Raw genomic sequence first — 26,962 nt, 5'->3', positions numbered from 1 at the left:
TTACACAGCACCCTCAGTGCAGTAACACCGGAAAGCCTTTATAGGCTGTCTCAACGTTTAAATACCTTCTCTGGGATAAACTACTGTTTCCCAGAGAATGGAAAGTTAAATTGACTTTACTAGTCTTTTTAAATTCCTAGACCTAGCACACACTATCTTACAATAGAGTGCTGGAGGGGTTATTTAGTATCCCGTCTGTCTAGAAACTCATGTAGCAGTCAAATACTACCCTTTCCTATCGAAATGGCTGGTGGCAGTGGTTTTAAAACAAACTACCATGATTTTTTCTGACGGCGAACACTGGTAGCTAAAATTCACGGGAGTCATGTTTTTCAAGATGGCGTCTGAGCCTCCTTTGTTTAAAACGGGTTCCGGTCTTCTTTTTTTGCCATTTCATTTTGGAAAGGTCCTTCTAGAGTTTGTCTGTACGCGCCAAACTAGGTTTGGTCCCTTTGTTTCTATACCCTTGGCAGGCTTCAGGAATGAAGACCGCCTCTGGTGCCCGAGTGTCTGGGGTGGGCAGGAAGGGAGGGAGGTACCCTGCTGGGCGAGTGGCAGCTAGACTGGAATGAATGGGAGAAAACTGTTTAAAAGGCTAGTCTTTTGGCTTGGAAGGCAGAGTCGACCACTGGAACGAAAGAACCGAAGACAAGCTCGAAGAGGACGGCTGCTGCAACTACTGGACTGTTGCTTTGCCCAGTGGAGCCCTGCTGCAGGGTCCGAATCGCCAAGTTCATCTCGACAGAGAAGCCCTTCAAGGCCAACTTCTTCCTTTGAGTTGGTAGGACCAATCAACTCATAAACCACCTGGATATTATTCTCAGAGCTGGTTAGGATTAACCAGGGGGAAGGACAACAGCTTGTGCGCTTGAAGAACAGCAACGGAATTGAAGATTTGCCAATTTGCCAGCTTTGCGACCAGTCCCCGTGCAGTGCAGGAGTCCCCCGACGTCCTCCCTCTTGTCCCCACGACTGAGGCTCAGGCACAGCGAGATCTGCAGGAACTGCCAGGAACAGAAGTCTTCAGCTGCATCTTTTTCTTCAAAATAAGGTTCTGTGAAAACCTGACCGAGAGAACTTGCCTCTCACTGCGAAAGTGCATACAACTTTGGCAACTTGCAGGCCTAGTCAGCTTGTGACCCAACATAGCATACTTTTTTTAATTATTTTTTTTAATTTTATTTGAAAAAGAAACCGTTGCGGAATGGTTTTGTTTTAAAATAAAAGTGGAAGAATTAGTTGAAACGTGTACTTCAGTGCACTGCACTCAACATTCCCCTAAACAGTAGGCGCATTTGTTTAAGGGTTTCTATTGCATGTCCGAGGGGGCTTGTGGGAAGCGGGGACAGGCCAGCGGAGAACATAGTTCCAGTTCTTCTTTTCGTACACTTTGACCACTGGTTTAACTGGGTATTTTTCCATTAAGGTGACAAACTCAGACACCTTGTCCATTGTTCGTTCAAATCAGGTTTTCGTTCATTTGCCTGTCCTTGGGGTTTCAAGAAGAGGAAACACAATGTCCTCCATCTCTATAGTTCTTGTGCAAAGCAGGGATTTGGACAAAGTCGCAGCAGCGTTTATTTACTTAGAGGAAGTTAGTGGAGTAGCAAGAGGAGACCTAGAAGTATGTGTAGGTATCTCTTGTGTTTGTGTATGTTTGTCCCCATATTTGGACTTTGAATGATGTTTCGATGGATCAGAAACAGCAGTCTGTGTGGCAACGTGTGTTTCCTTTGTTTTAGAGTCAAGCGCTGAGCACAAGTGCAAAAGCATAGATGGACTCTAATGTGCAGGTTCGATAGCTATTTTGACGGATGTTTCGACGAAAGTGTATTTTCCATTGATCCTGTCAAAGGTTGGCTTGGAGTTGTGTGCTTATGGGAGTGCAAGTGTGTGTCCTTGTAGCCAGAGGTCTTCCCCATAGCCAAGCTTTCAGCTTGCCTGGTGGGGCTAGGGAGGGACACACGGGAGTCTAATGACTCCTCTTAGGTCTTTGGTGTCTGAAATGGAGTCATAGATGCCTAACTTCCTCTACTGAGGCAACAGCACAGGTGGAAGAAAGGGATTCACCTGCATTGTGTAGGCAGCCCACCGCTTAGTGCACCCTTCTTTAAGCGTTTTGGGCCTAAATAATTTGCAGGACTTGCAACACTGTTCCAAGTGAACACGTGGAAGGCAATTAGTACACACTCGGTGCGTGGCTTTCCAAGGACATTTTTGTATTGCAGGAAGGACAGAACTTAAAGGGCGTCCTTTCCATTATTGTATGGAAACCTAACAGCAGCCAGACAAAGAAAAGTAGAAAGGGAAGCGAAAAGGGGGATTCTATAAGAAAGGGTGTGTGTGAATGTCATAAACCATGCTCTCCCTACTGTAAAGGCCGAAGCCCAGTGAAGGCCGCAGCCAGCCGTCGAGAAGACCAAGTCCACCAAAGTCTTTAGACGGTAGTCGAGTCGATGAGCAGCTCAATGAAATGACCATCAAGATGATAATGGTGATATAATCTGAATCATTTTAAAACATAAATGTATATCTAGTAGCAATATTACGAACTCTGCATGAAGTGACTGACCGCTATGGCAGAAAAATGAATATGATGTGTGAAGGATCATAGGTACAATACGCCTCACACAGGGATAGTACTACAAACACGCCCAGTCAAAGTCCTTTTTCGAAGTTAGAAAACATAATGCAATACTCTGCACCTACAACTAGATGTCAGTCTATGAACAGCATGCGATTCTAAGCAGATCCACAAGCCTCAGAAATTTATTTATAGAACCTTGATTGGACATTTTGTACTGTTGTACTATCGCTGTTTGGGTTGTGTGAGAAATCAGAAGGTGTCTCACCCGCTAGTTCCTGGGAATCTTTCTCCCAGGTGGCCATAGCTCGGCCATCACCTTAGGATCCAGACCCTGGGAGTTGAAAGAAACCTGATGGTGTCTACCCAACTAGTCCCTGGGGATCTGTCAGGCAGGTGGCCAGGACACGGCCATCGCTATGGAGACCAGTTCCTGGGGGCGGACCAGTGAAGGAGGATCACCTGGAAGGGGGGGTGGGGGGGTGGGGGGGCTGGGGAAGTGGAGCAGCTACACTGACGGGTGTGATGAAGTATTCCCCTTCTTTTAACCCCTCTTTCCTATCCTATCCTATTACATACAACACTCAACTTCTCTACCCCCCCCCTTTCTTAGACAAACACTTTCATACACCACGAAAGACAACAGACTAACGTTAGGGCACATTACCAGACATGTCCCAATTCGAAGGTCATGCAAAAGTCAGGCAAATGACCAGAATCACTCACACCGGTTAGCCCTTTCCCTTCCCCACAGGGATAAAAGGCGGAGCATGAGAGCACACTACGAACAAGGCAGTCCGAACGACAAGAGAGCTAACTCAGCACGGCAATGCAAGAGGAGGAGAAAGAGGGCACAAATCGAGAGGTTACCAATGACAGAAGTGACCGTGCCCTTTTCGACAGACGTGTCCAGAGAAGAAATGGTAAGACTGCGAACAATCGCCAGCGTGTGTTGCAACAGATGTCAATGGTACCTGGGCGCCTCCTCCGCTGACAGCCAAGGTGGGGAGAGACGCGAGGCCCAATGGTACCGGACTTGACTCCACAGACAAGAAAGCAAAGCAGTTCATCACAGTCGGTGAGTCGAGGGGAGAAAATCCTCTGTACAGTTGAAAGCCTTTGACCAACAGATGATTGTGAAACTAAGGGAAGCGAATCCCACATCTTAGAGTGAAACCTGATCGAGGGATGCTGATACAAGAGGGGGAGGAGGGTTTACTGAAGTCCCGATCAACAATCTGTTGACAAGTGTGAACTCAGCAGAAGGGTGTCCACAGTGAACTGTTTAAAAAGACATTAATAAGTACTGATTAAGTGTGTTGGCAAACGTGAACCCGACAGAGGGATGTTGTGAGAAACCCCGAGGGTATTCTCCAGAGTAAGCCTCGGGAATCCCTTATTCAGGCGATGGCCGGCACTCTCAGATCCCAACCCTGGGGGTGAATGAGCGAGGATCACATGGGTAGGGGAGACCAGGGGTATGCTTGGTGAAATACCCCAGGTGAGACACGGTACTACATTGCGGAAGAAGGAGAGCAGGACATAGTCCCTAAGATTGTCTTTGGGTATTCCACATCTGCCTCCCTTCCACCCGAAGAAGCTCCGTTAATAAAATCCAACCACCCATACACCTCTGGTAAACCCACTAGGAGCCCAACCCGTTTCCCTCGAAAACCACAATACACAGATCCTTGGTTTTCTGTTGCTTACCCGAATACTCCTGGTCATTCCTTTTCCTGTCCCTCTGATTATAATTTTCCACACTCCCAAACTGCTCATGACAAACCCCTTCCCTTTTGACACGTACACTTTTGAACCCTGTAGAATTAAATGGACGAATACTAAAACCTTTTACCGGATATGTCCCCAACCCAAGGGTCCGGCATGTTCTGGCAATTGAACGGAATCACACACACCTGACTGCCCTTGCCCTTCCCGACAGGGATAAAAGGTGGAGAACAAAAGCAGAGGACGAGCAAGACAGACCTCACGACATGAGAGCTAACTCAGCAGGGCAGTTCAAAAGGAGGCAAAAGACGGTGCATACCTAAGGGGCGATAAGGAGAGAAGCGACCTTGCCCTTTCCTAACAAGGCCTGTGAAACCCCTGCTGATGGAAACCTAAAACTGAGAACAGTCAGTGTATTGCAAAATATGTCACGGTACACAAGACCCTCCTCTGCTATTACCAAGCCGGGTAGAGATGCTCGTCTCTGAGGTACCAACCTTGACTCCAAAGAGAAGAAAGCCAAGTGGTTCATCACAGCCGGGGAGTAGGGGGCGACAGTCAAAAGGAAACAGAACTGTGTTGAACGAAAAGAAGCAAACAGCTAATTTGAACTTTGAAAGGTATAAAGGAACTATTAAGAAAAGAAAGGGGAAAACCTGCAACAGAGGTGTCCGGCACCACGTGGGTGCTCACGCAGGAAACTCTGGGTGATTACCCAATGGTAGACACTACAGTAACCAGAAGGCCTTCGGAAGAGGCAACGAGAAGTCAAAGTGGTCAGACAGGGGTCTTGTAAAATCCTCTGTACCGTCAAAAGTCTTTGACCGACAGATGATTGTGAAGCTAAGGGAAATGAATTCTGCATGGTGAAATCATTATATGAACTGTGTATCCTAAAGGTTGGCAAGAGCGAACCCAGGAGAGGGATGCTAATGAAAGGGGGCGAAGCCTGAAGTTCCTGTGAACAGTGTGTGGACATGCGTGAACCCTACCGAGGGATGTCCACAGTGAACTGTTGTGCAAAAGGTGGCCAGAGTGAACCCGGCAGAGGGAGGTCGACAAACAAGGATGAATCTTAAGGAGCGGTTTAAAAAGACATTAAGATTTGTGAAAGCAAGAAGTATTGCAAGACAAGGGGAAGTGAAGTGTCCCCATTGTCATTTGGGGTCTGAGCCCAGCGAGGGAGATCCAGGGGTGGAACGTCGGCACCCAAAGTTCACTGAGAAAGGAACTGTTTTCTTGAATACGACTTGAGGGGTCTGCACCCAGAAGAGGGGGACCCAGGGGTGAAACCATCCCCAAACATATTAATGAAACAGAACTTTGTGTTTGTTTAGAATATCAGGCCTCGAAGACAAGAGACTTTTCTTGTTAAAAGAGACTTCACCATCGAAGAACCTGATCGCTTGTGCAGAACTGTCGGTTCGTGATGGGAAAGCTCAAGCGTGTGCTGTGCTCAGGAGATCTGCACTGTCCTGTGATCAAAACGTGGGGCAGAAAGAACCCTGGCAATCATATCCCGACTTATTTGTGAACACTTCTTTCTTGAAATCCTGTCCCACACTCTCTGTAATTAGTTGTAAAGAATTGACAATAGTTTTCTTTTAGTATAGTCCCTTTGACAGGACGGAACAAGGGTTGCCTTTTCTTTCATTTGATGGTCGAAGCTTGCTCCCATTTAAGGTTTAGGTTAGGTGTTTTTCCCTGCGGCCTTTACAGTTTTATAAACACACTTGGACTGATCACTTGTGTCTGTCTTCACTGTTGCCACCATGAGTTCCTTAAAATGTCCACAGTGAACTGCTTAAGAGGACAGTTGTGAGAGTTACAGATGAAGATTGTGTTGAAAGCCATAGTGAAGCCGGCGGAAGGAGGCTAACAATCGAAAAGGGGCAGAACCCGAAAGAGGAGGAACCAGGGGTGAAGAACTATCACCCAAATGTAAATAAAGACAACCAAAGAAGAACTTTGATACCAGTAATGACGTTTTTGTTTTTCATTTTGAGAGTTCATCAGACCCTCGGAAGTGAGAAGCTTGATTGCTGAAGGGCTTGATCCTGATTGGAAACTTCTTGTGGGTCTGAGCCCGAACATGGGGGATCCAAGGGTGAAAAAGTATCACCCAATGTGCAAGCTGAAAGGTACTTTAGTTTGTCATTTTTTTTTAAGACATCAGATACTTGGAGGCAAGAGACTTTTGTAGAAAAGAGACAGCCACCGAAGACCCCGACAAGCTGAGAGCAGAACCGTTCGCTCATGCTGGGAAAGCTTGAGCGTTTGCTGTGCTCCGGAGTCCTACCTTGTACCGTGCTCAAAACGTGGGGAAGGGAGACCCGACTACCGCATCCTGACATTATTTGTGAACTTTAAAAGACTCCCAAGTATCTTAAGCTTGGGAAGGGAGCCGATGCCAAGTTCCCAAGCTATACCCGACATTCTTTTTAACACTTCTTTCAGTTATTGTGAACATTATGGTTTTACCCAAATTGACCTTTTACAATTGACCTTTTGCACAATTGACCCAATTATAGTGTTCCTAATTGACCTTCAGCACAATTGACCTTGATATTATTTTAGTTCCTTTATGTATGTATTGGGTTGGTTTTGGATTATAAATAATATAAGGGGATTGGGAGGGAGTTGCAGGGGGTTTTGGATTGGGTGGGGGATTGCAGGGGGTTTCCCCCCACATATATGTCCTAACTGACCTTCTAAATTAGGTAAATTCTCCCGAGGTCAATTCTCCCGAAGTCAATTGTGAAAAGGTCAATTAGTATACAACCAACATTATCCCTGTTAGGGAGAATTCTCAGAAATTTGCCAATTCCCTCTACCTTCGAGAACCCCAGCAACTTTGGTGGATTTTGAGGACTTGATTTTTTTTAACCTGGAGAGAGTGAGACCCTTTTTCCCCCCACTCTCTCGTGTATTTAATGTGATTTTGTACACTGTTTCTTTTTGGTTGAGGAGTCTGACAAACTCCACAGGCATCATCCTTTACATTGTGTCACACAGCACCTTCAGTGCAGTAACATAGGGAAGTCTTTCAGATTTCCCAAAGGTTTAAATGCCTATCTGGGATAAAATGTTTCCCAGAGCATTAAAGTGAAATTGACTTCACTTACATTTGTAACTTTCTAGACCCAGCACAGACCATCTTAAAATAGGGTGCCAGAGGGGTTACTTAGTATCCCCTTTGTCCAGCTTCTCATTTTACATTTTTATATTTGACCTTTTCCTAACTAAATGGCTGGTGGCAGTGGTTTACTTTTTACTACCATTATGGGATTTTACCGCGGGGTACGTTCACAGCCACGGTAAAGCATCCATGGGTGCCATTCTTGTCAAAATGGCCCCGGTCCTTTTTTTCCCCCCCATTTCTTTGTGAAAAGGTCCTTCTTGTGATTTACTCTGCGCACCAAACCAGGTTTGGTCCCTTTGTTCGTTTGGTCTTTAGCAGACTTCACAAGTGAAAGCGCCCTCTGGCTCCAGGGTCTCTGGCGGGGGCAGGAAGCAAGGGAGGTGCCCGAAACTCCCTGTGCTTAGTCTCCTAGGAGACAGGAATGCACTCTTAGGCGACTGGTCAGCTGGCTGTCTGGCAAGGACAGCCACCCTTCAGGGTGACTGACAGCTAGGCTGGAATGAATGGGAGCATAAAAAGGCGAGGCTTTTTTGGCTTGAAAGGCAGAGTCGACCACTGGACACAGGAATACGAAGAACTTGAAGACGCCTGCTGCACCTCCTGGTCCATTGGTTTGCTCGGTGAAGCCCTGCTGCTGTGCTGAAACTCCAAATTCTTATCGACAGAGAAGCTCCCGCAAGGACTTCTCCCTTTGAGTTGGTGGGAACAATCAACTCCAAAGTAAGCCACCTGGACATCCTTTCAAAGCTCGTCGAGTATCCACTGCAGTCGCTGCTGGAACCGGATAGCCAGGGAGAGGAACACCAGTTCATGTGTGTTGCTTTTAAGCTGGCCAAGAGCTCCAGGAAGATAATCTGGACTTCCAGGAAGCAGGACTGACCAAGCCTGAGCCCCCTCAACAGAGTGCGGGACCCCAGATGCAAGGAAAGCCCATCTCGACAGCCAGGAACCATGGTGTTGCTATTTGCGGTAGAAGCGAGGACCTGAAACACCGAACAGCCACGTGTTTGAAGTTTGCCGGTTGCGAGCGGTGACCATTCCATTGCAGTGCAGGAGTCCCCAGAAGTCCTCCTGCTTGTCCCCATGACTGAGGCCTAGTAACAGCGAGATCTGCAGAGCTGCACAAGAACAGAAATCATCTGCTGCTTTTTCTACAACCTAAAGGTACTGTAAAGTCTAAGAGAACTTACCTCTTGTTGTGCAGTGTTAGGGAGAATTTTCAAAAATGTGCTAATTCCTCTCTAAGATAGAGACCCCCAGCTATTATGCTGAACTTTGGGACTTTGTACTGTTAATTCTATTTGTTTCTGTGTTTGTTTCTTTGGATTGTGGAGTCTGAAACTCCATAGGCATCTTTTACATTGTGTCACACAGCACCTTCAGTGCAGTGGCACAGGGAAGTCTTTTACATTTTCCAAGGTTTAAATACCTTCTCTGGGATAAACTACTGTTTCCCAGAGCACTAAAGTGAAATTGACTTTAGCATTGTACTTGCTAGACCCAGCACATCCTACCTTACAATAGAGTGCTGGAGGGGTTCCTTAGTATCCCCTGTGTCTAAATGCTCATATACCATTTTTAGGTTATCCTTTCCTCACAGAATGGCTGGTGGCAGTGGCTTAGTTCCAAACTACCATGGTTTGCATTTACCACGGCTGTTGGCAGCTCCGGTAACACTAACTGTAGGAGCCATCTTTTTCAAAATGGCGCAGAACCATCTTTGACACAATGGTCCCTGGTCGTCTTTTTTCGCCACGTCTTTGTGGAAAGGTCCTTCTAGAGATTTTCTCTGCGCGCCAAACCAGGTTTGCTTTGTTTGTTGATTTTGCCTTTGGCAGGCTACAGGGGTGAAATCAGCCTCTGGCTCCAGAGGGTCTGGGGTGGGCAAGAAGTGAGGGAGGTGCCCGAAACTCCCTGTGCTTAGTCTCCTAGGAGACCCAAATGCACTCTGTGGTGATTGGCTGGCTGACTGTCCGGCAAGGACAGCCACCCTGCTGGGTGAGTGACAGCTAGGCTGGAATCAATGGGAGAGGACTGAATAAAAGGCGATCACTTTGGCTTGGAAGGCAGAGTCGACCACTGGACGAAGAAACCGAAGAAGAGCTTGAAGAGGATACCTGCTGCAACTCCTGGACCGTTGGTTTGCCCAGTGAAGCCCTGCTGCAGTGCCGAAATGCCAAATTTGCAGCGACAGAAGCCTCTGCAAGGAGGACTACTCCCTTTCAACTCCAAAGTAAGCCACCTGGACACCCATCTCGGAGCTGGTTGAATTTTCTCAGAGTTGCTGCAGGAAACTGTATAGCCAGGGAGAGGGACACCAGATTGTGTGCATAACTTTTAAGCTGGCCTAAAGCTTTTGGAAGATCCTCCGGACTCCCACGAAGCAGGACTGACCAAGCCTGTGCCCCTTCAGCAGAGTGCGGATCCCCAGAAGCAAGGACAGTCCACCTTGATGGACAGGAACCGCGTTGTTGCCATTTGCGGTAGCTGAAATGCAAAACAGCCACTGAAAGCGAAGTTGAGTCCCCAGACGTCCTCCCTCTTGTCTCCACAACTGAGGCCCAGGAACAGTGAGATCTGCAGAGCTGCACAAGAACAGAAGTCATCAGATGCATCTTTTCTTCTTTACCAAGAAACTGTAAAACAAGTCTAAGAGAACTTACCTATTACTGGAGAAGTGCTTGTAACTTCCACAACTCCCAAGGCTAATCATCTTGTGGCCCTGCATTTCATTCTTCTTTTCATCAAAGACTCCTAAGAACTTGTGCAAAGACTTTCCCATTTACTTACCAGAAGTGCTTTATCCTATCCAAGGCTTTTGCCTATTGATCTAGGCTTGAATTGAATGACTCTTCTTGTGAGCTCTAAAAGTATCTGCACTGCTTAAGAATATTTGTGGTCTCCTGTTTTCTAATATCCTTTGCCTTTTACCAACTTTTAAAGAGTGTTCTGAATGCCAACAGTAGGATATTAATGTCCCCAGCACCCTTCTTACTGAAGTCACCTGTGGGTGTAGGCCATCCCAAAAGGGTCTTGTCTGATTCAGAAACACAAAGTGTACAGTATTGAAGTATATTTGTGTGTTACTATTCTATTGCTCCCTTCTAAAGAAGGCTTTATAACTGACTGATAAATACATTTATAATTGTTCATGCAAGAAACCTTGAGTGTAAGAGTTTATTTGAATACCTGTAACTGTGAATCTGTGTGTAACTCCACTACAGCTCAAGTTTCCCCTCGAGATAAGCCTGGCTGCTCAACAAGCTACTGTTGGTAGTGTTCCCAGAGGGTACTGCATTCAAACGTTGCCCAACATGTAGCCACTTGTCCTTGTTGGAGAGTTGCTTGGATGCATGTGTAGAGTTGCTGTCAGCTTCTTTACTTCACAAACCTAATCAGCTTGTGGCCCTACTTTGATTTTCTTCTATTCTACCAAGACTTTTTAAACATTGCAAAAGACTTTCTACTTACCTGCAAGAAGTGCTTCAGTTCACCTTGACTTTTGCTAACTTAACATTGGCTGGGCAGGCTCCCTGAATTACTCTTCTCTCTTCTGCTTATGTGTTGTGCCTTCCTTCCAGGAAAGTGTTCACTGACTTTGCACTGGGGGGTGGAGGATTAGGGGTCGTATTGAAACTTAAGAAAAACTGTATGAATCTAAATGCAACAGTGATATATTAAATGTCAGCAGCACCCTAGCTATTGAAGTCAACTAAGGGTGTAGGTGGTCCCGGTGTGTCATCCCAAATGGGCATTTGCTGATTTAGATAACAGAGTGTATTTTTGAAGTGCATTTGTCTGGTGCTTTATATTGCTCCCTGAAGAAGGCTTATTCTAACTGACTGATGAATACATTAATAATTGTTTTATCAAGAACCCTTGTGTGTAATTGTTTATTTGAATACTTGTCACTGTGAATCTCTGTAACTCACATTGACCACTCTTGAGATAAGCCTGGCTGCTCCACATGCTACCAACCTGTGCAGTGCATACTTATATCAAAGGTCCGGTTTCTATTGCCAGGAGGTCAGGGTTATTTTAGTGCACCCAAAGGGTACTGCATACAATCTTGCCTAACAATCCCACACTCCTTGTTTGTATTTAGTGTAAGGATTGGCAATAGGTTTTTTAGTAGAGGCACGTTGATTTGGACAAGACGCCACTAGGGTTGGATTATTTTTATTTGATGGTTGCAGCTTGCTCCCATCTTAGATTTACATTAGGTGTTTCTCCAACCCATTTAATATAGTTTAATAAACATCCTTGAACTGTGATCACTTGGGTCTGTCTTTACTGTTGCCATCATGAATTCCTTACAGGGTGGACCAGTACTGGAGGATCACCTGGCTAGGGGGAACTCAGGGCGTGGGACACCTGATGGTGAGACACGGTATCCTTCCCTGCAACATCTTTATCCCATCCTACCAGTTAGGATATTTAGAACTCCGCCCCCCTTGCCCCCCTTTCCCTACATGAACACTTTCACACAGACAGCCCTGCTCTGGGAGAAAGCAGACTCACACCTGAGCATTTTACCTGGCATGTCCCACTACTATGGTAAGGCAATGTCAGGCAATTAATGGTAATCACTCACACCTGACTTACATTAAGCTTCCCCACACGGATAAAAGGCGGAGCACAAGAGCACACTCTGAGCGAGACAAAGTAACAGTGAGACAGCAGCTGAGTGAGGGGAGAAAGACGGCAGAACAAGAAGGGTGCACCAGAAGGGAGATGCCCTTGACCTTTCCGGCGGAAAACCGTTACTTTCAAAGGTCCTTTGGGTTGAAAAGGAGTAAGGCAAGAAACAAGACTGAATAACCCTGCATTGTGTGTCCGAGATACCTGGGGCCCTTCTGCATGGCTGGTCGAGGAGGATCAGAAGCTGTTGTGGTACCGTCCTTGGCTCCAAGATTAAAGCAGCACCAGTAAGATTAACACAACCAGTGAGTTGGGGAGATCGATGCAAGACCGGTCTGTATTGAAATCAAGGTTACAAGCGGCAACATTGTATAAATAGCGCAAGAGGGTAGATATGTAACACACTATGAAAGCGGAATTGCTGATGGATGTTTGAACTAAGGAGAAAGATACAACACCTGTGACTGAGTGGTCTTGCACCGCGAGGGTGCTCAATGGAAGGTCTCTGCAAGGTGTCCAGCTAAAAGTGATAAAAAGTAAAAGGCAAGAGTGGGGAATTAAGTAAATTGAAGTGGTCCTGCAATGGTTTAAGCTAAATCCATCGCACAATCCAAAGTCTTCGATTTCCGCCATGGTCCAAGCCCAAATGAAGGAAACCAATTGAGAACACTGTGAAAAGGGATCAGAACCCGAATGAGGGAGGTGCATGGTTCGAGCCCGATTGAGGGAGACCAACTGAGAACATTGTGCTAAAGGGGGTCCAAACCTGAAGGAGAGAAACCCATGGTGAATAGTGAACCCGAGAAATTGTGAATGAAAACATTTGGAAGGGATTCCAAGATGGCCGCCGGCACTGAGTAGACGTGCCGGCGGCACTATCCGGACCCAACTGAAGCGAGGTGCCCACCGCCCCTTCAGCAAGCTTTTGCAGTGGTCAGGACGGACCCTCAGCGTGCGAGGACGGAGTGGGAATCACCCGGAGTCAGCGGGCACTGGTCGCGGGTCCTCGGGAGTGGTGCAGCCGGGGTGGGACCAGAGGCGGCCTGCGCGGCGGACAGTGGGAGCTCCTGAGGAGGCGCCGAAGCAAATCGAGGCCGGCAGCGTGTAGAGCCTGGAGGCTCGGTGAAGAGCGGTGCTACAGAGTATGACGTGCAAGCCCGACGGGACTCCAAAAGTGGGCTGCAAGCATAGACGAACGTGCGGAGCTTGCACCGCGGCTTGCCCATCTCCCCCCCCCCCCCCCCCCCGAGGCGAAAGGGTGCGGAGTGCCGGGAGAAGTTGCTGCGGCGTGGGGGGCCGCTGACCACAAGTCGCAGGAGGTGTCCGGCAGAGGAGGAGGTGTGGCGAGGCACTGGAGGGGCTATTCGTGTGCAGCTGAACCTGTGGAAGTGCTGCGGGGACGCTCCCGCCCCTCCGGACCAGGCGCTGCAGGCTTGGAGACCGCCGAAGCCGGGCTTCCTCCGAGTCCCCACCAGGTACGCGGGAGCACGAAAAGGAAACGGGAGTGAAGGTAGCCGGGGGGAGCTGCGGTGGCGTGGGATGGCCTGGGAGCGAGTAAGTCGCCAGAGGAAGAGGTGCCCTGGAGTGCCAGAGGGGCTGAGCTGCTGGAGGCGACGTGGGAGCGCCCAGGCCTGGTGCCGCAGATCTGGGAGGCCCGCCGTTGCCCCATCAAGTGAGCAGAAGCGCGGAGGGAGAACGGGAAAGAAGGGGGAGGCTACGGGACTTTGAAGGTGGCTGGAGGGCTGCTAAATCGCCCCGGGCTGAAGGAAAGACTGCACACTTGGTACCTGGCCCTGGTGGCCCTCCGAGAACCCTTCAAATTTGGGGTGGGCGAGTGGGCCGCCCCCCCACTAAGTGAGGAGTACTGGAGAGGAGGGGTCAGAGGGGCTAGACTGGGAAGGAAGTGGGGGCTGGGGCAGCCTAGTCAGCCCCCACTGAAGATTCAAGTGAGTCTTTCATCGGGATTTCCACCACCTTTTCCCAGCAACGCTCAGAAGGCCACGTATCCACGGAGGATTGCAGTGACTGCGCCCCCCGCCTCTTGGAGTCGAGAAACCTCAACCCTTCCAGGTACAGAGGGAGGTCTTCCATCCAGGACAGCCAGAAAGGTGCAAAATTCAGGGGAGTGCGCGACATGAGCACCAAGAGCAAAAATAAAGGGGGAGGGCGGCCCCAGCCCCGGGCGACACGACGGGCACGCTCCTGGCAATCTGGCCAGCACAGTCTTTGTGGGAAGCCTCTGGGTCCTGTCAGGAGGAGCCCGGGGAGGACTTAGACCAGGGAAGCTCGGAGGAACAGGCAGCGATGTCCAGACGGGAATTTCGGGGGGAGTTGCAGGCTTTACAATTGAAACTAGCAAAGACATTTCAGGAACAATTTCAATTGATGAGGGCTGACCTAAATGAAGCATTGGGAGAGATTAGACAAGAGCTGAGGCAATTGAGTGAAAGAACTGACAAGCTGGAAAAAGGTCTCCAAGAAGTAGAGGATGACACCATAGCTAACAGCGAGTCTATAGAGAAGATCGACGTAGCAACACGAAACTTAGAGGCTCAGATGGAAGATTTAGAAAACAGATCCCGAAGGATCAACATTAGAGTGAAACTTCTGCCGGAGTCAGTGTCAGAGAAGGACTTGAAAGCAGTCCTCCAGGGCATTTTTGCTGACATCTTAAATGAAGAGCGCCCTGAGAAGGTTGAACTTGACCGGGTGCACAGAACGGGGCGGTTGCCCAAAGGCCAGATGGCGAGGCCTAGGGATGTCCTAGCTGCTTTTACTAGATTTGCCCAGAAGGAGGCGGTATTGCGCGCGGCTCGGTAGCGGGAGCACATTACATTCAAAGGTCAGCAAATTGCGCTGTTTCAAGATTTGGCAAGTAGCACGCTTCTAAAAAGATGACAAATGGGCCCGTTGCTAAAGGTTCCCAACGAGAAGGACATACGGTACAAATGGACTTTCCCATTTGGCCTGATTTTTGAGTTACATCTCTACAGGAAGGGGCTGATCTCCTACACATGGACTTTGAGGAAATTCTTCGAGCTCAGGGTGGGAAGGTCCACCCCAGGCAGAAACCCTGGGGATGGACGACAGTAGGAGCGAGCAGGAAAAGAGGGTAACGAAAGCAAGAAGCAGCGAAAAGGAAACCCGGGCGAGGACAGGAACGGGTCACTAGTCGACTCCTGATTTCGAGAGCTGTAAAGGGGAAGGTGGGCCTCTAACAAGGGACTTGAGGAAATGGGTCTTAGGAGGAGCAACCATTTTGGGAATGGAAAGGGCGGTGATGCCAGAGTTTGGAGTGGTGAGTGGACTGGAAGGGGGATGTCCTTTAGGGAGAGGGTTTGGGGGGGAAATGGGGGTGTTGGGGGGAGTGGGTCAAGGGGTGTGGGTGGACGAGTCATTCAGAGGAGGGAGGGGAGAGAGGACAGAAGCTTATGGCGTGGCCCAAGTCGCAAATCATGGCTCCTTAAGTGTTAACGCATAATGTGAGAGGGCTAAACTCCCCTCTAAAGAGGAAGAAGTTGGAGCTCTTCATGAGAAAAGAGAAACCCGATGTTATGGGACTTCAAGAAACACACTCGTTACACAAGGACCAGGGTAGACTGAAGCTGCGTGGATTCGCTCAGATCTTCCATGCCTCAGGGCCGAGTAAAGCAAGGGGGGGGTCGCTCTTGCAAGTAGGAACACTGTTGACTTCGTTGCTGAAGCAGTTATGAGAGATAAGGAGGGGAGATACGTAGTGGTCAGGGGAAAATACCAGGATACCCCATATACCTTTGCGGTTATATATGGCCCCAATTCCGGTCAGGAACAGGTCTTGCTGCAGGTTTTGAAAATATTGGAGGAGCATTCTAGGGGGCAGATTGTTTTGCTGGGAGACCTGAACATCGCTTGGGATAGGGAGAGGGACAGAAATGGTAAGCGAGTGAGCGGGGGGGGGGGGGGGTTGTGGGGAGTAGGTAATGTCGGTTGAGTTGAAGGAGAGGTTTGGGAGGTTGGGTCTGAAGGACGTGTGGAGAGAGTTGAAGGGGGGAGGAGGAGGGCTACACATTCTTATCGGGAGTACATGGATCGCAATCCAGAATAGACTATATATAGGTTTCGGTGGGACTGGTGGGAGGTATTCGAGAGGTGAATGTGGGTCCGATAGGGATAGCGGACCATAAGAGTCTCAGCGGTTCTAGACCTGGGTAGAAAGGTGAGGGGAGTGTGGGGCTGGAAATTTCCATGAGCAGTCCTGAGAGACCCAGCTGTTCGCTGCGACATAGAGGAGAGGATTGGGACCTTCTTCTCTTTTAATAGAAAGGAGGATACGGGAGAAGGGGTACGCTGGGATGCGTTTAAGGCCACTATCAGGGGGGACTTAATTGCTGCAACTGCTCTCCGTGTGAAACAATTGAAGGCTTTAGAGGCTAAACTTGAATCTGAGGTGGAAGCGGCTAAGCAGGCGGCAGGGATGACCCTGCCCGGGTGGCTATGCGGGAATATAGGAAAGCAGTAGGCCAGCTGGAACTCCTGCGTACCAAAAAGGCTGAGGGGGCTTTGCTAGCAGTAAGACAGAAATTCTATGCGATGGTTGGCACGTCTCCTTAGGGGAAAGAGCGCAGAACGCTATAACTGCGCTGAAAGTGGGCCCGGGGCTAAGCGTCACCAAAAGGGCAGAATTACAGGAGGCCATAGCGGGGTTCTATGAGTCCCTATATGCATCCCAAAACCCCCCCTGGTGATGCGCAGGACAGGTTATTACAGTTGGTACAATTAAGGGAAATTGATAGGGAGTCGAGAGTCGCCCATAACCGAGAAATTACAGTAGAGGAAGTTCGAGGGATGATTAGAGCCCTCCCGGAAAATAAGGCCTCGGGTCTGGACGGTTTTCCACAGCCTTTTACAAGATGTTCATCACGCAGCTGGCCCCTCACCGGACCTCTCTGTTCAATTTGTTTCGGCAATTGCATAGAATTGCCCCGTCCATGGAGGAAGCGAAGGCGACCCTTGTTCTCAAACCGAATAAGGACCCAGAAGAGAGAGCAGCCTATCAACCTATAGCCTTAATCAATGTCGATGCCAAGACTTATACAAAAATCTTGGCTAATAGACTGGATGCTATTCCCCCCATCTCTGATCCACCCTGACCAGGCGGGCTTCGTCAGGGGTCGGCAAACGGCCGATAACATCAGACGGGTGGCTCATTTGGTAGAAAAGGTCCAGCGAACAAACACTCCTGCGGTCTTGGTAGCATAAGACGCGGAAAAAGCCTTTGACCATGTGGAGTGGTCCTTCTTGTTCCAGGTAATGGAAAAGATGGGCATTAGGGGGGAATTTCTGACCATGGTGCAGGCCAATTATCAGGCTCCCTCGATTAGAATAATGGTCAATGGGTTAGCCACTAGGCAGGTCAATCTCCAGAGGGAACGAAACAAGGTTGCCCGCTATCCCCAATCCTCTATGCGATTTATTTGGAACTGTTGTTGCAAGAAATTAGGGAAGTGGTGAACATACGGGGTATCCCGTTTGGAGGGGACCAGCACAAGGTTGCAGCCTTTGCGGACAATATGCTGCTTATGCTGAGAGCCCCGCGAGCATAGCTACAAGATAGTTTGTCCTTGCTGGAACAGTTTGGGGAGGCCTCAGGATTAAAAGTTAACACTACCAAATCAGAGGTCCTGAACTTGACCCGGAGGGGAAATGAACGGGACGAGCTAAAAGGGGGCACTCATCTCATGTGGAGTCCGGGAGGGGTCAGATATCTAGGGGTAAGGATTACGGCGACTCTGTCAGGGTGGTATGCAGCGAATTTTCCCCCTCTCCTCAAAGCAATTAAACAGGATTTCCAAAGGTAGAGGAGTCTTAGGGTCTCATGGTTAGGGCGATTAGCAGCGGTAAATATGGTAACACTCCCGCGACTTCTGTACTTAACCAAGCGGTCCCTCAACCGGTTCCCATGAGTTTCTTTTAAGGATTTAGGGACCCTGACCAAAGAATTTATTTGGGAAGGGAAGAGACCTAGGGTGGGTGGTAACTTGCTGATGGCTCCCAAGAGTGAAGGAAGCCTAGCACTCCCAAACTTTCGATGTTATGAGGCTACTCAGCTGCGCATTATTAGAGAGTGGTTGATGGGGGACGAAAACCCAGCAAGATGAGCTCTGGGTGAAAATGGATAGGGCAGCTGCTCACCGCGCTTTATCGGAAGTGCTTTGGCTCCCCAAAGAGCATAGGCCACGGCACCTTTATGAAAGTACCATAACTAGACTAATGGCAAATACTTGGGATAGGCTGGTGGGCTCCAAGGGTGTCACTTCGTATCCATCCCCTTTTACCCCCCTCTTTGGTAATGGTAACTTCAGGCCTGGAGAGGGGTGCTTTCGAGAAGTGGCGGGAAGGCGGCTGTGAGAAGTTATGTGAAATGTTTCGTGAGGCAGAAATATTGTCGTTTGATGATTGCAAACATGAATTTGCTATACAGGAGAGGGAAAGATTGAGATATGCACAGATAAGGCATTGGGCACTACACCCGGGCGGCAACTAGGGAACCGACACTTTTTGAAAAGTTCCTTCTAACCAATGATAGATCGAAAGGCCTTATCTCTAATATTTACAAGATTTTGAATAGCTCTCCTTTGGATCCTCAGTGGGCGTACATGCTGGAATGGGAAAAGGTTTTAGGGAGAGTCATCAGTAGGGCAGAGTGGGAAAGATTGTGGAGACGGATACCTAAATTGGCTAGGGCGACACAGCTTCAGGAGGCATGGTATAATATTTTATTTGGCTGGCATTATACTCCTGCCAGGCTGCATAGGATGTTCCCCACAGTATCGGGTAATTGCTGGAGGGGATGCAATATGGCAGGCACTGCAGAGCATATATGGTGGAAGTGCCCCAAGATTGCACCCTTCTGGGAGAAGGTACAAAGGGAGCAGAACCAGGCTTTTGATCAGGAGGATGTACGAACCCCAATGCAGATTCTTTTGGGCATTCGAGAAACTCCCGAAAAGGGGAAAAGCAGAGGAAAGGAGAAAGCGAAAGTGATCCTGTTGCTTGCAGCAATGTTGTTGATAGCGCAAGGTTGGAAGGGCCATGAGATCCCCCGGAATTCAGAATTGGTTACGGAAAATCTGGGAAATAGTAGCTATGGAGTGGGCAACTTACGCCATGGAGGATAAAGTGCAAAACTTTGCTGCGGAATGGGGGGGAGGTGATGGCCTTTCTTAAAAATGACTACAGAGTGATGTGATGCTCGCAGCGCCTGAGACTACTTGAGCTCCAATAAGGTGGAAGAACTGGCTTGAAGAAAGATGATTTGGGTCTGGATGGCTCGTTATAAGGGATTGGGGGGTGGGTGTGGAGGGATGGGAGGGAATGTTTTACTTCTCTGTTTCCGTCTTGTTGCAAAATTCAATATAAAGAGTTTACAAAAAAAGAAAACATTTGGAAGAAAGTAACTTTAGTGCCGTTTTCTTTTTACGTCAGGCCCTCTGCAATAAAGAGACTTTGAATGGTGAAGAGACTTTGGCACAGCAGGCCCTGAAACCTATGCTTTCAACTGTATCCTCGTGGCAGAGAAGCCAGAGTGTGTGAGAAGCTTGAACGTGCCGCCTTGTCCCGTGCTGAAAACGTGGGGAAGGGAAGCCAACTGCTCAACTAACCGCACATATTCTTTCTCGAACACTTTCCTTTTGCATACATTATATATAATAGCAGGTCCAATAGCACAGCGAGTGGAGCGCTCACTTTGACATCTGTGCAGAGCCTGCTGATGCAGGTTCCCGGCAGGGCCAAACTCAGCCTTTCATCCTTCCGAGGTCGATAAATGAGCATCACACACCATGGGTAATAATAAGCAGCGTTCAGATACCCGAGGGTTCGTAGCGCTATATAAATGCTAAAATTATTATTGTTATCCCACACCATTTTGTATTTAGAAGGACTGGCAATAGGTTTATTAGTATAGGCCTTTTTTATTTTGACAAAGCCTCCACTAGGACTGTGTTATTATTTGATGGTTGTAGCTTGCTCCCATCTTTGGATTTAGGATTAGGTCGGTCTTTAACCAACCCATTGAAGTTCAATAAACACCCTTGAACTGTGATTACTTGTGTCTGTCTTCACTGTTTGATACCATGCCTTCCTTACAATTACTTTATCACATTCTCACCCCTTCTAAGAGTATAGTCTTCCCATGCCCATTTACGATTGGGATCAATGTTGTTTTGTAGAATTGTGAGGGGCTGAGTAGGTGGTTTAGCCACTCCTCATCTTTGTACTCTTGCGGGGCAGTAGTCATTCGTCACAATGAAAAAGAAGGTTATCACTCATATCAAGTACAGTGGTCACATTCCTTCAATGTGTTCAAGATAGAAGGTGGGTATGTGTCAGTGTATTCATCAAGGGGGAACATATCCAAATGCGTCGGGGAGATTGTGAGACGTACATAGTAACTGAGACTTGCCATGCCTATTTTGTGGCTATAGTCAGAAGACTGAACAATTTAAAAGAAAAAACACAATGGCACTTATGTTTGTTCAAAGACTGAAGCCTTTCCGTATGAACCACCCCATTAGGAATTGAAATTGGAGTTTTAAACTTGCTGCATTTGATCCCACAAAAAGGATTTGAATAGTTTCAATAAGAGGCAATGTTATCATGGTTAAATATAGCAGATTGTGGCAAGGTAATTTTGATGCTTTAAATCCTCTTCCAAATATTGAGGAAGATATTTCCATTTTGTATAGTCATGGCATAATTTACTAACGGGAGGTCTTTTATCAAGTTCTAGAATGCTTTAAGTGCTGCTAGATATTTTAATATCCAAGTAAATTAAATGTTTAAAATGGTAGGTGTCAAATATGGCGCCACATTATATCAATCATCAGTCATCTCCTTCCATGTAAGAAGGAAGCCTGTAATTCTCCCTTGCATTGGGATACTGAGGGGCACGGCAATCGGAACAGAGTTATTATGATTTAGCAGATCTTGTGTAATATCCCATGAGAACGAATGGCAGTGTGGTTACGGGCCCTTTTCTACCCCTTGCTTTATATATTTAAAGCTCTGTCCCTTTGGTGTTTATAGGCACACTGGCAGCCAGGATGTAGAGACCATCAATTTACTGTACACCCTGCCATATGAGCGCAGCACAACTGAAAGAAGGCTTGTTTGTATACCTTCTCCCATCTGCCTTAAAATCTCTCCTCCAACGTTACCCACACCCGAAAACAAGCATTAATTTGTTAGGGAGATTTTTCCATAGCCCTCTGGCGAGAGGTGTGAAACTATCTAGTCTAAGGCAAAACAGGGATCCAACCAAAAGGAAAAGATCAGATCACTCATTAATGGCAGTTGTGGCAGAGTAGTCCTGCTTAACTCAGGTAGGGGTGCTGGTAGTGAAGTACAGTTAATCCCCAGTTTCCCCAAAAGAATACACAAAGCTGAAATACAGAAAAATATACACTTTTATATCAAATTAGACAAATAATCTATATTAGGTTACACACATACTTTGAGTTAAACATAACATATAGCAATAACACAGTCTAGATATAAAACCAATAATGGTCACTTAATACTCAATGCACTCAAACTATAAGTGTTGCCCACTACCTTGGGGTAGGCACAATAAAAGGCTAAGGGGTGGAAAGAAAATCGAACTCTAGGCACGGTAGAATAATGCATTCACATAGTTATGGTCTGGACCCAAAATACCAATGCAGAAAATATTAACAGTAATTTCTAGCCCTCTGGTACTTCATATGAATGGCTCAAATGGACACCATAAATTAAATACAGGGCATATATGGAGGAGAGATGGTTAATGCTTTAGAACCCAGCCAAGAGGGCCTCCAAAGGCAAGTTTAGATTAGGCCAACAATACAGGGGCCCTACGCTCTTATTAAACACCTTGAAAATAGATACATCAATAACCAGCAGTATTGTAACTTGGCCTTTTCAATAGACAGGAGTGGAATGCCAAGTAAATAAATGCTAAAATGAGAGTTGTTTGGCCTAAAAGTCCTAAAGCCCAAGGTCGACCCAGAAAAAATGTCCAAGTAAAGGTACTATTACAGTAATTTTTAGAGATTTAGGTAAATTCAAAGGTTCCACATAGGAACTAATGGGACAAAGTCTGTTAGCAATGCCACAGGTTATGAGGAAAAGTCAGGTAAGTTTAACTTATATTGCAGAGGTGCAGCAAACTACTCCTGGGGACGTCGGAGCAGCCTCTCAAGAAGAGTTCCAGTCCGGGATTTGAAACATAGGCGCCCCAGAAAGTAAGTAAACATAGCAGGATTCATGCCAATGCAAGTTAATGGAAAGGTGTGTTTGAAAGGGGGCCTGCGGAAACCAAAGATCATGAACCTGTAGGGTCCCAGAGTGTGAGAATTTTGAATAACCCGCCATCCCAGTGCCGACAGACAAGTACTCAGAGTGGCATTTCCCAGATAACAAGGACCAGAAACATAGAAAATACCCAGTGAAGTTTCTTGTTTTTCAGGTTGGGTTGCAGGATCCGGTCACCCAAGGACTTAACCCTGGACCAACGCAAATCATACAGAACAATGCCCTCCGCGCTGCCCAAGGTATCACAAAAAGAGAACACATCTCTGAGGCCAGAAAACTAGCCCCCTGGCTACCAATAAGGGAAAGAATCATCCTCAAAGCTCTGACACTGACCCACAGGTGCATCCACCTCACCGTCCTGGTTTACCCCTCACAAAGAATCCACCCCGTCTCCTCCACAAGGCCAACCAGGTCACCATATACCAACATGCTCTGTGTGCCACTAGTAAAAAGAGCCAGAGCTGGAGCCAGCTTCCCTTATCTCGCACCATCACACTGGAATACCCTACCTCCCACAATCCGAGGTGAGCCCTCCCTCATTGCCTTCCGGAAAGCTATGCAAACCGTCCTCTTCACATAAGGTCTCTCGCAGCATCATGTTTGCCAATAAACTGTCTGTAATGTAATAAGCAAAGATGCATGAGCTGTAATGACTAATCTGTTTGTAGCAATCATAATGTGCCAACGACTGCTACCAATCCTGTACCCCCTGTAACTAAGTTCCTGCAAGTAACAGCACCACAATGCCCCTGGGCTGTCTGCACGCTATATAAATATAAATAAAATAAACTCCAACAACCCAAAAAAACAACAATCTGATTTCCTTCGAGTGGAAACAATGGTAATGATCATGCCAAGAAGAGGTATCGGAATAAGAAGATACTGATGTCTCAAAGGGCAAAGAAGGGCAGACAAGCCAGCAGAAAACAGTCCCACAAAGCAAACCGTGGAGGATACCCACGAGATGGCACAAACAGTAGGATTAGTGGTGTCCCACAAGCCTTCCGGCTGACTGCGGCTTTCAATCCCAAAGCTCACCACAAAAGGGAGTAATTTGGGAAGGCTGTGACTAAAATTGCCCTGAAACAGACCTAGCCCACTCAGTGAGGAAGTAGACAGGGAGCACAAAGACAGCCTCTGAAGAATATCCAAAAACGTAAAACCATAACTGGAGCTGTATGAGACACAAACCTGGTCCCACAGGTTTGATGGCATCACCTCCATAGCAATATCCTCCAGCAGATAGGTGAAACCTGCAGAAATCTTTGAATGGAACCAGCAAGGCAGGGTTAGGGACACCCTTAGACATACACAGGTTAACCAATGCTAGTGTCCCAATCACACACAGGGGCATTCACACACAGGTTTTAGTTGCCACCCAATCAGGATGGCCACAAATACTGACAAACACCCATGTCATAATACACAGTATGTGTATTGACCTGTCTAGGGAATGGTTTCAACGGTTCATAGTACATTTTTTGACAGTCAAAGTTTCGAATGGTGAAACTTCCGACACAAAAATGTCGGAAAAAAAAGTTTTGAATTATTTTTATGGGTTTTTTTTTTTAAACACTATTTAACTATAGCAAATTAAAATAAACCTGTTACCATTTTTAAAAAAAGATTAAAAACTTTTGTTTTTGGCACTTTTTGTGTCGAAACTTTTACCTGTCTAAACTATTTTTTCGAAACTTTGACTGGACACCATTTCAACCAGTCCAAAATCACTACTGACTGTTTGTACATTGGCCATTTCTGGCCTGCCTTCCAACATACAATGAAATGTGGAAATAACAAAATAGAGAGCAGGAATTAACATTAGTACCGCAATGGCTTCCAAAACAGTACATTGGTCAACTAAATCAAACTCAAACGTTTAGGGAGCTCTAATGATCTGTATTGCGATTTGAGTCTATAGAAGCTCCTTATATGTTGCTTTTAGTGTTACTTATTTGAACTTATAGATCCAAGCTGCACATGGTATACATAGACACTGTACCTGTATGTGTCAATAAATGTAATATTTAAATCTCAAAACAGATGATATCCACCACACACTAGATAATTTTAGATCATTATGAATTGTATTCTATTCAAATAACTCTGTGCCGTCCACCAGCAATACGCCTTTCTCTTTATAGGTCCTTATACATTTATTCAGACCAATTGTGAACTTAGTTGTGGTTGTGTGATCGGCGTGGTCAAGCAGTGCGTGGACGCATGGAGGCTTGTTGTGGTATGTAACCGGGTATTCCCCCAAAACCAGCACCAGTAGGTTTATCCAGGAACTGCTGAACCATTGTCCATAAGCAAGGGCAGTGTCAAGAAAGAGCAGAAATGTAAGTGCAGAAGGATGAGGAATCAAGCAAGAATAAAAATAGATGGGGTACATAGCGCACAGAATTCACATGCCATACTTAAGTTGCCCATCCATCATAAAAGAAAGCCCATCTGTGGGCGTGGTGAATATCATTATCAATACATTTTCTTTGCTGTCCGGAGCAGAAGCCCCACTTACCTTGGGCTTGCATCCGTGTTCTAATGAGAGCGAGAGGGTAACTTGCTAGCTGACCACAGGTACTGGAGATCGTTCCACATGCTAGTAACACCAGAATACCAGGATTAGCAGATTCTTTCGCATACTTGTTCAACCAAGCATTTTTAAGCGTCTGAGGAGAAAAGGATGATATGAAATGTTTCAGCAAACATAACAACTGCAACCATGGCTGCATCATTTTAATGAATTAATTATGCCCTATATACCTGTATCTCAAGCACTAAAAATATAGAAACATACAACCCGACCATTTAAAAAAAAGGGACAGGCCGGTCAATTTAATCTGCCCACTGCTTGACTGCTGTATCTATGTGGCTGCCTAAACAAAAAACAGAATATGGACCGATAGGTTCAAAGATAACAGGACATTAAGTGTCAGTACATTATGAAGATAACAGGTTTAGTTGAGAGATGTAATTAGTATCCCTATTCTGTAATTCTTTTAGATTGAAAGGCTCACGAATCCTATCAAGATACCACACGGACTGGAGTGTTGTATCTCGTCCTGAGGAAGGTTGGCTAGAACTGTTGGGGCTAAACTGTGCACGCCCCCATCACATCACAACCGAAACACGTGTAGACGATAAGAAAACTCTCTATAATAAGAATAGGAGGGTCACATCTAGAAGACAGAAGAGTGTTGGACTTGACATTATGAACCATTTCTATGTTGGGTAGAATGAACACCCATGTTTGTTGAAATAGTATGAGTAAGAAGATGACTTGTATGAATGAAGTATGAATGGAATGATGGGAAAAGTCTTGTAAGGTCGAGCCTATTTTTAGAGCATTATTGATATATAACTAAATACCTAACATTTTCTGTTATGTGAAATAAATACCATATCAAAGGATTATTTTGAAAAAGTCATAAAAGATTCTGGTTATCTTTGAACCTATCGGTCCATATTCTGTTTTTTGTTCATGTATACTTACCTGGAGGACCATAGGGAACGACCAGGTCCCTTTATTTTTTTATTCTATGTGGCTGCCTCCAGCATACCCTGGTCAACCTCCCTAACTTTCACTGGGCCTTGTGGTCAATTGGCAAATCGGTCCTTCCACAACTTCAGAATGCAAGTCACTAGTAAGGCATCAGGGTAATGTAAGCCTGTCTCAAAATTGAGTTTTTAGTTCTATTTTATCAATTTCATTATCGTAAACGAGGAGATCATTCTCCTTTTTAAAATAATATGTTTTACTAAAAAACAAAACTATATGTACTTACCTTTCCCGCCAAGACAAACTTGAAAGTGGGAGAATCTGGCGGAATAGCTCCTGCTGCCAATAAAGCAGGGCATTATGGGACCAAAGCGAGAGCAGATCACAAAAGACACAGAGTGCCGGGTGTGATCTGGCCAATGCCTTCATAGCAGCGCATCAGATGTTCTGGCCATTTAGGGGGAAAGAGTTTAGCCATGACATGTGAAAAATGACCTTGCTGGAGGAAAAGAAATTAGCAAATGTAACTTTGCTTTTTCACAGACAAATCCAGAGTGGCAAAACGTGAGATCGTGTGAGACCATGATGTACATGGGCTAAACATTGTCACAACGCCACAAAGTGTAAGCGCATAACACATGCACTGTGCCAGAGATATTGGTCATTCTGGGCACTGCAGTTATAGGTATTGGGCATAGTGCCAGGGATAATAATCAAAGTATATCATCAAAAAACCAAACACATTTCCTCCAAAAATCCTTGCTAAGAAGAAGATCCGGTTTTCTACCAAGAAGTGATATTAACTAGAGCAAAAAAATAAAATAATAAACACTGACATTGTCAGCCCCTAGGAAGTGATGTAGATGAGGCTTGCAAACAATCAGGGAGCTCAGAATGCAAGCCTCATGTATCGGCCCGCTTTCCGAGCCTCCTGAGCAGTGGGAAGCCACCACCTTGCCTTCCTTTTGCCGGGAACCTCTAGCCCTTTCCACAGTCGTCCCTCCTAAACCCCAAACTTCCCACTCATCGTCCC

At 46.6% G+C, this 26,962-nt stretch overlaps 1 protein-coding gene across 1 annotated transcript in view; it reads right to left on the bottom strand.

Moving 5' to 3' along the window:
• Positions 1–26,962, bottom strand: part of SLC25A24 (solute carrier family 25 member 24) — a 220,045-nt gene that overhangs the window by 19,899 nt on the left and 173,184 nt on the right. The window contains exon 9 of the mRNA XM_069641872.1: positions 24,949–25,099. Coding sequence (XP_069497973.1) covers positions 24,949–25,099 — 151 coding nt within the window. The remainder of the gene's footprint in view (positions 1–24,948; positions 25,100–26,962) is intronic.

The sequence above is a fragment of the Ambystoma mexicanum genome, chromosome 1q (genome assembly GCF_040938575.1).
Source record: "Ambystoma mexicanum isolate Mex_15411 chromosome 1q, UKY_AmexF1_1, whole genome shotgun sequence".
NCBI classification, from domain to species: domain Eukaryota; kingdom Metazoa; phylum Chordata; class Amphibia; order Caudata; family Ambystomatidae; genus Ambystoma; species Ambystoma mexicanum.
Note: the sequence above shows the minus strand (reverse complement) of the source record. Positions and strands in the feature narration are given on the sequence as shown.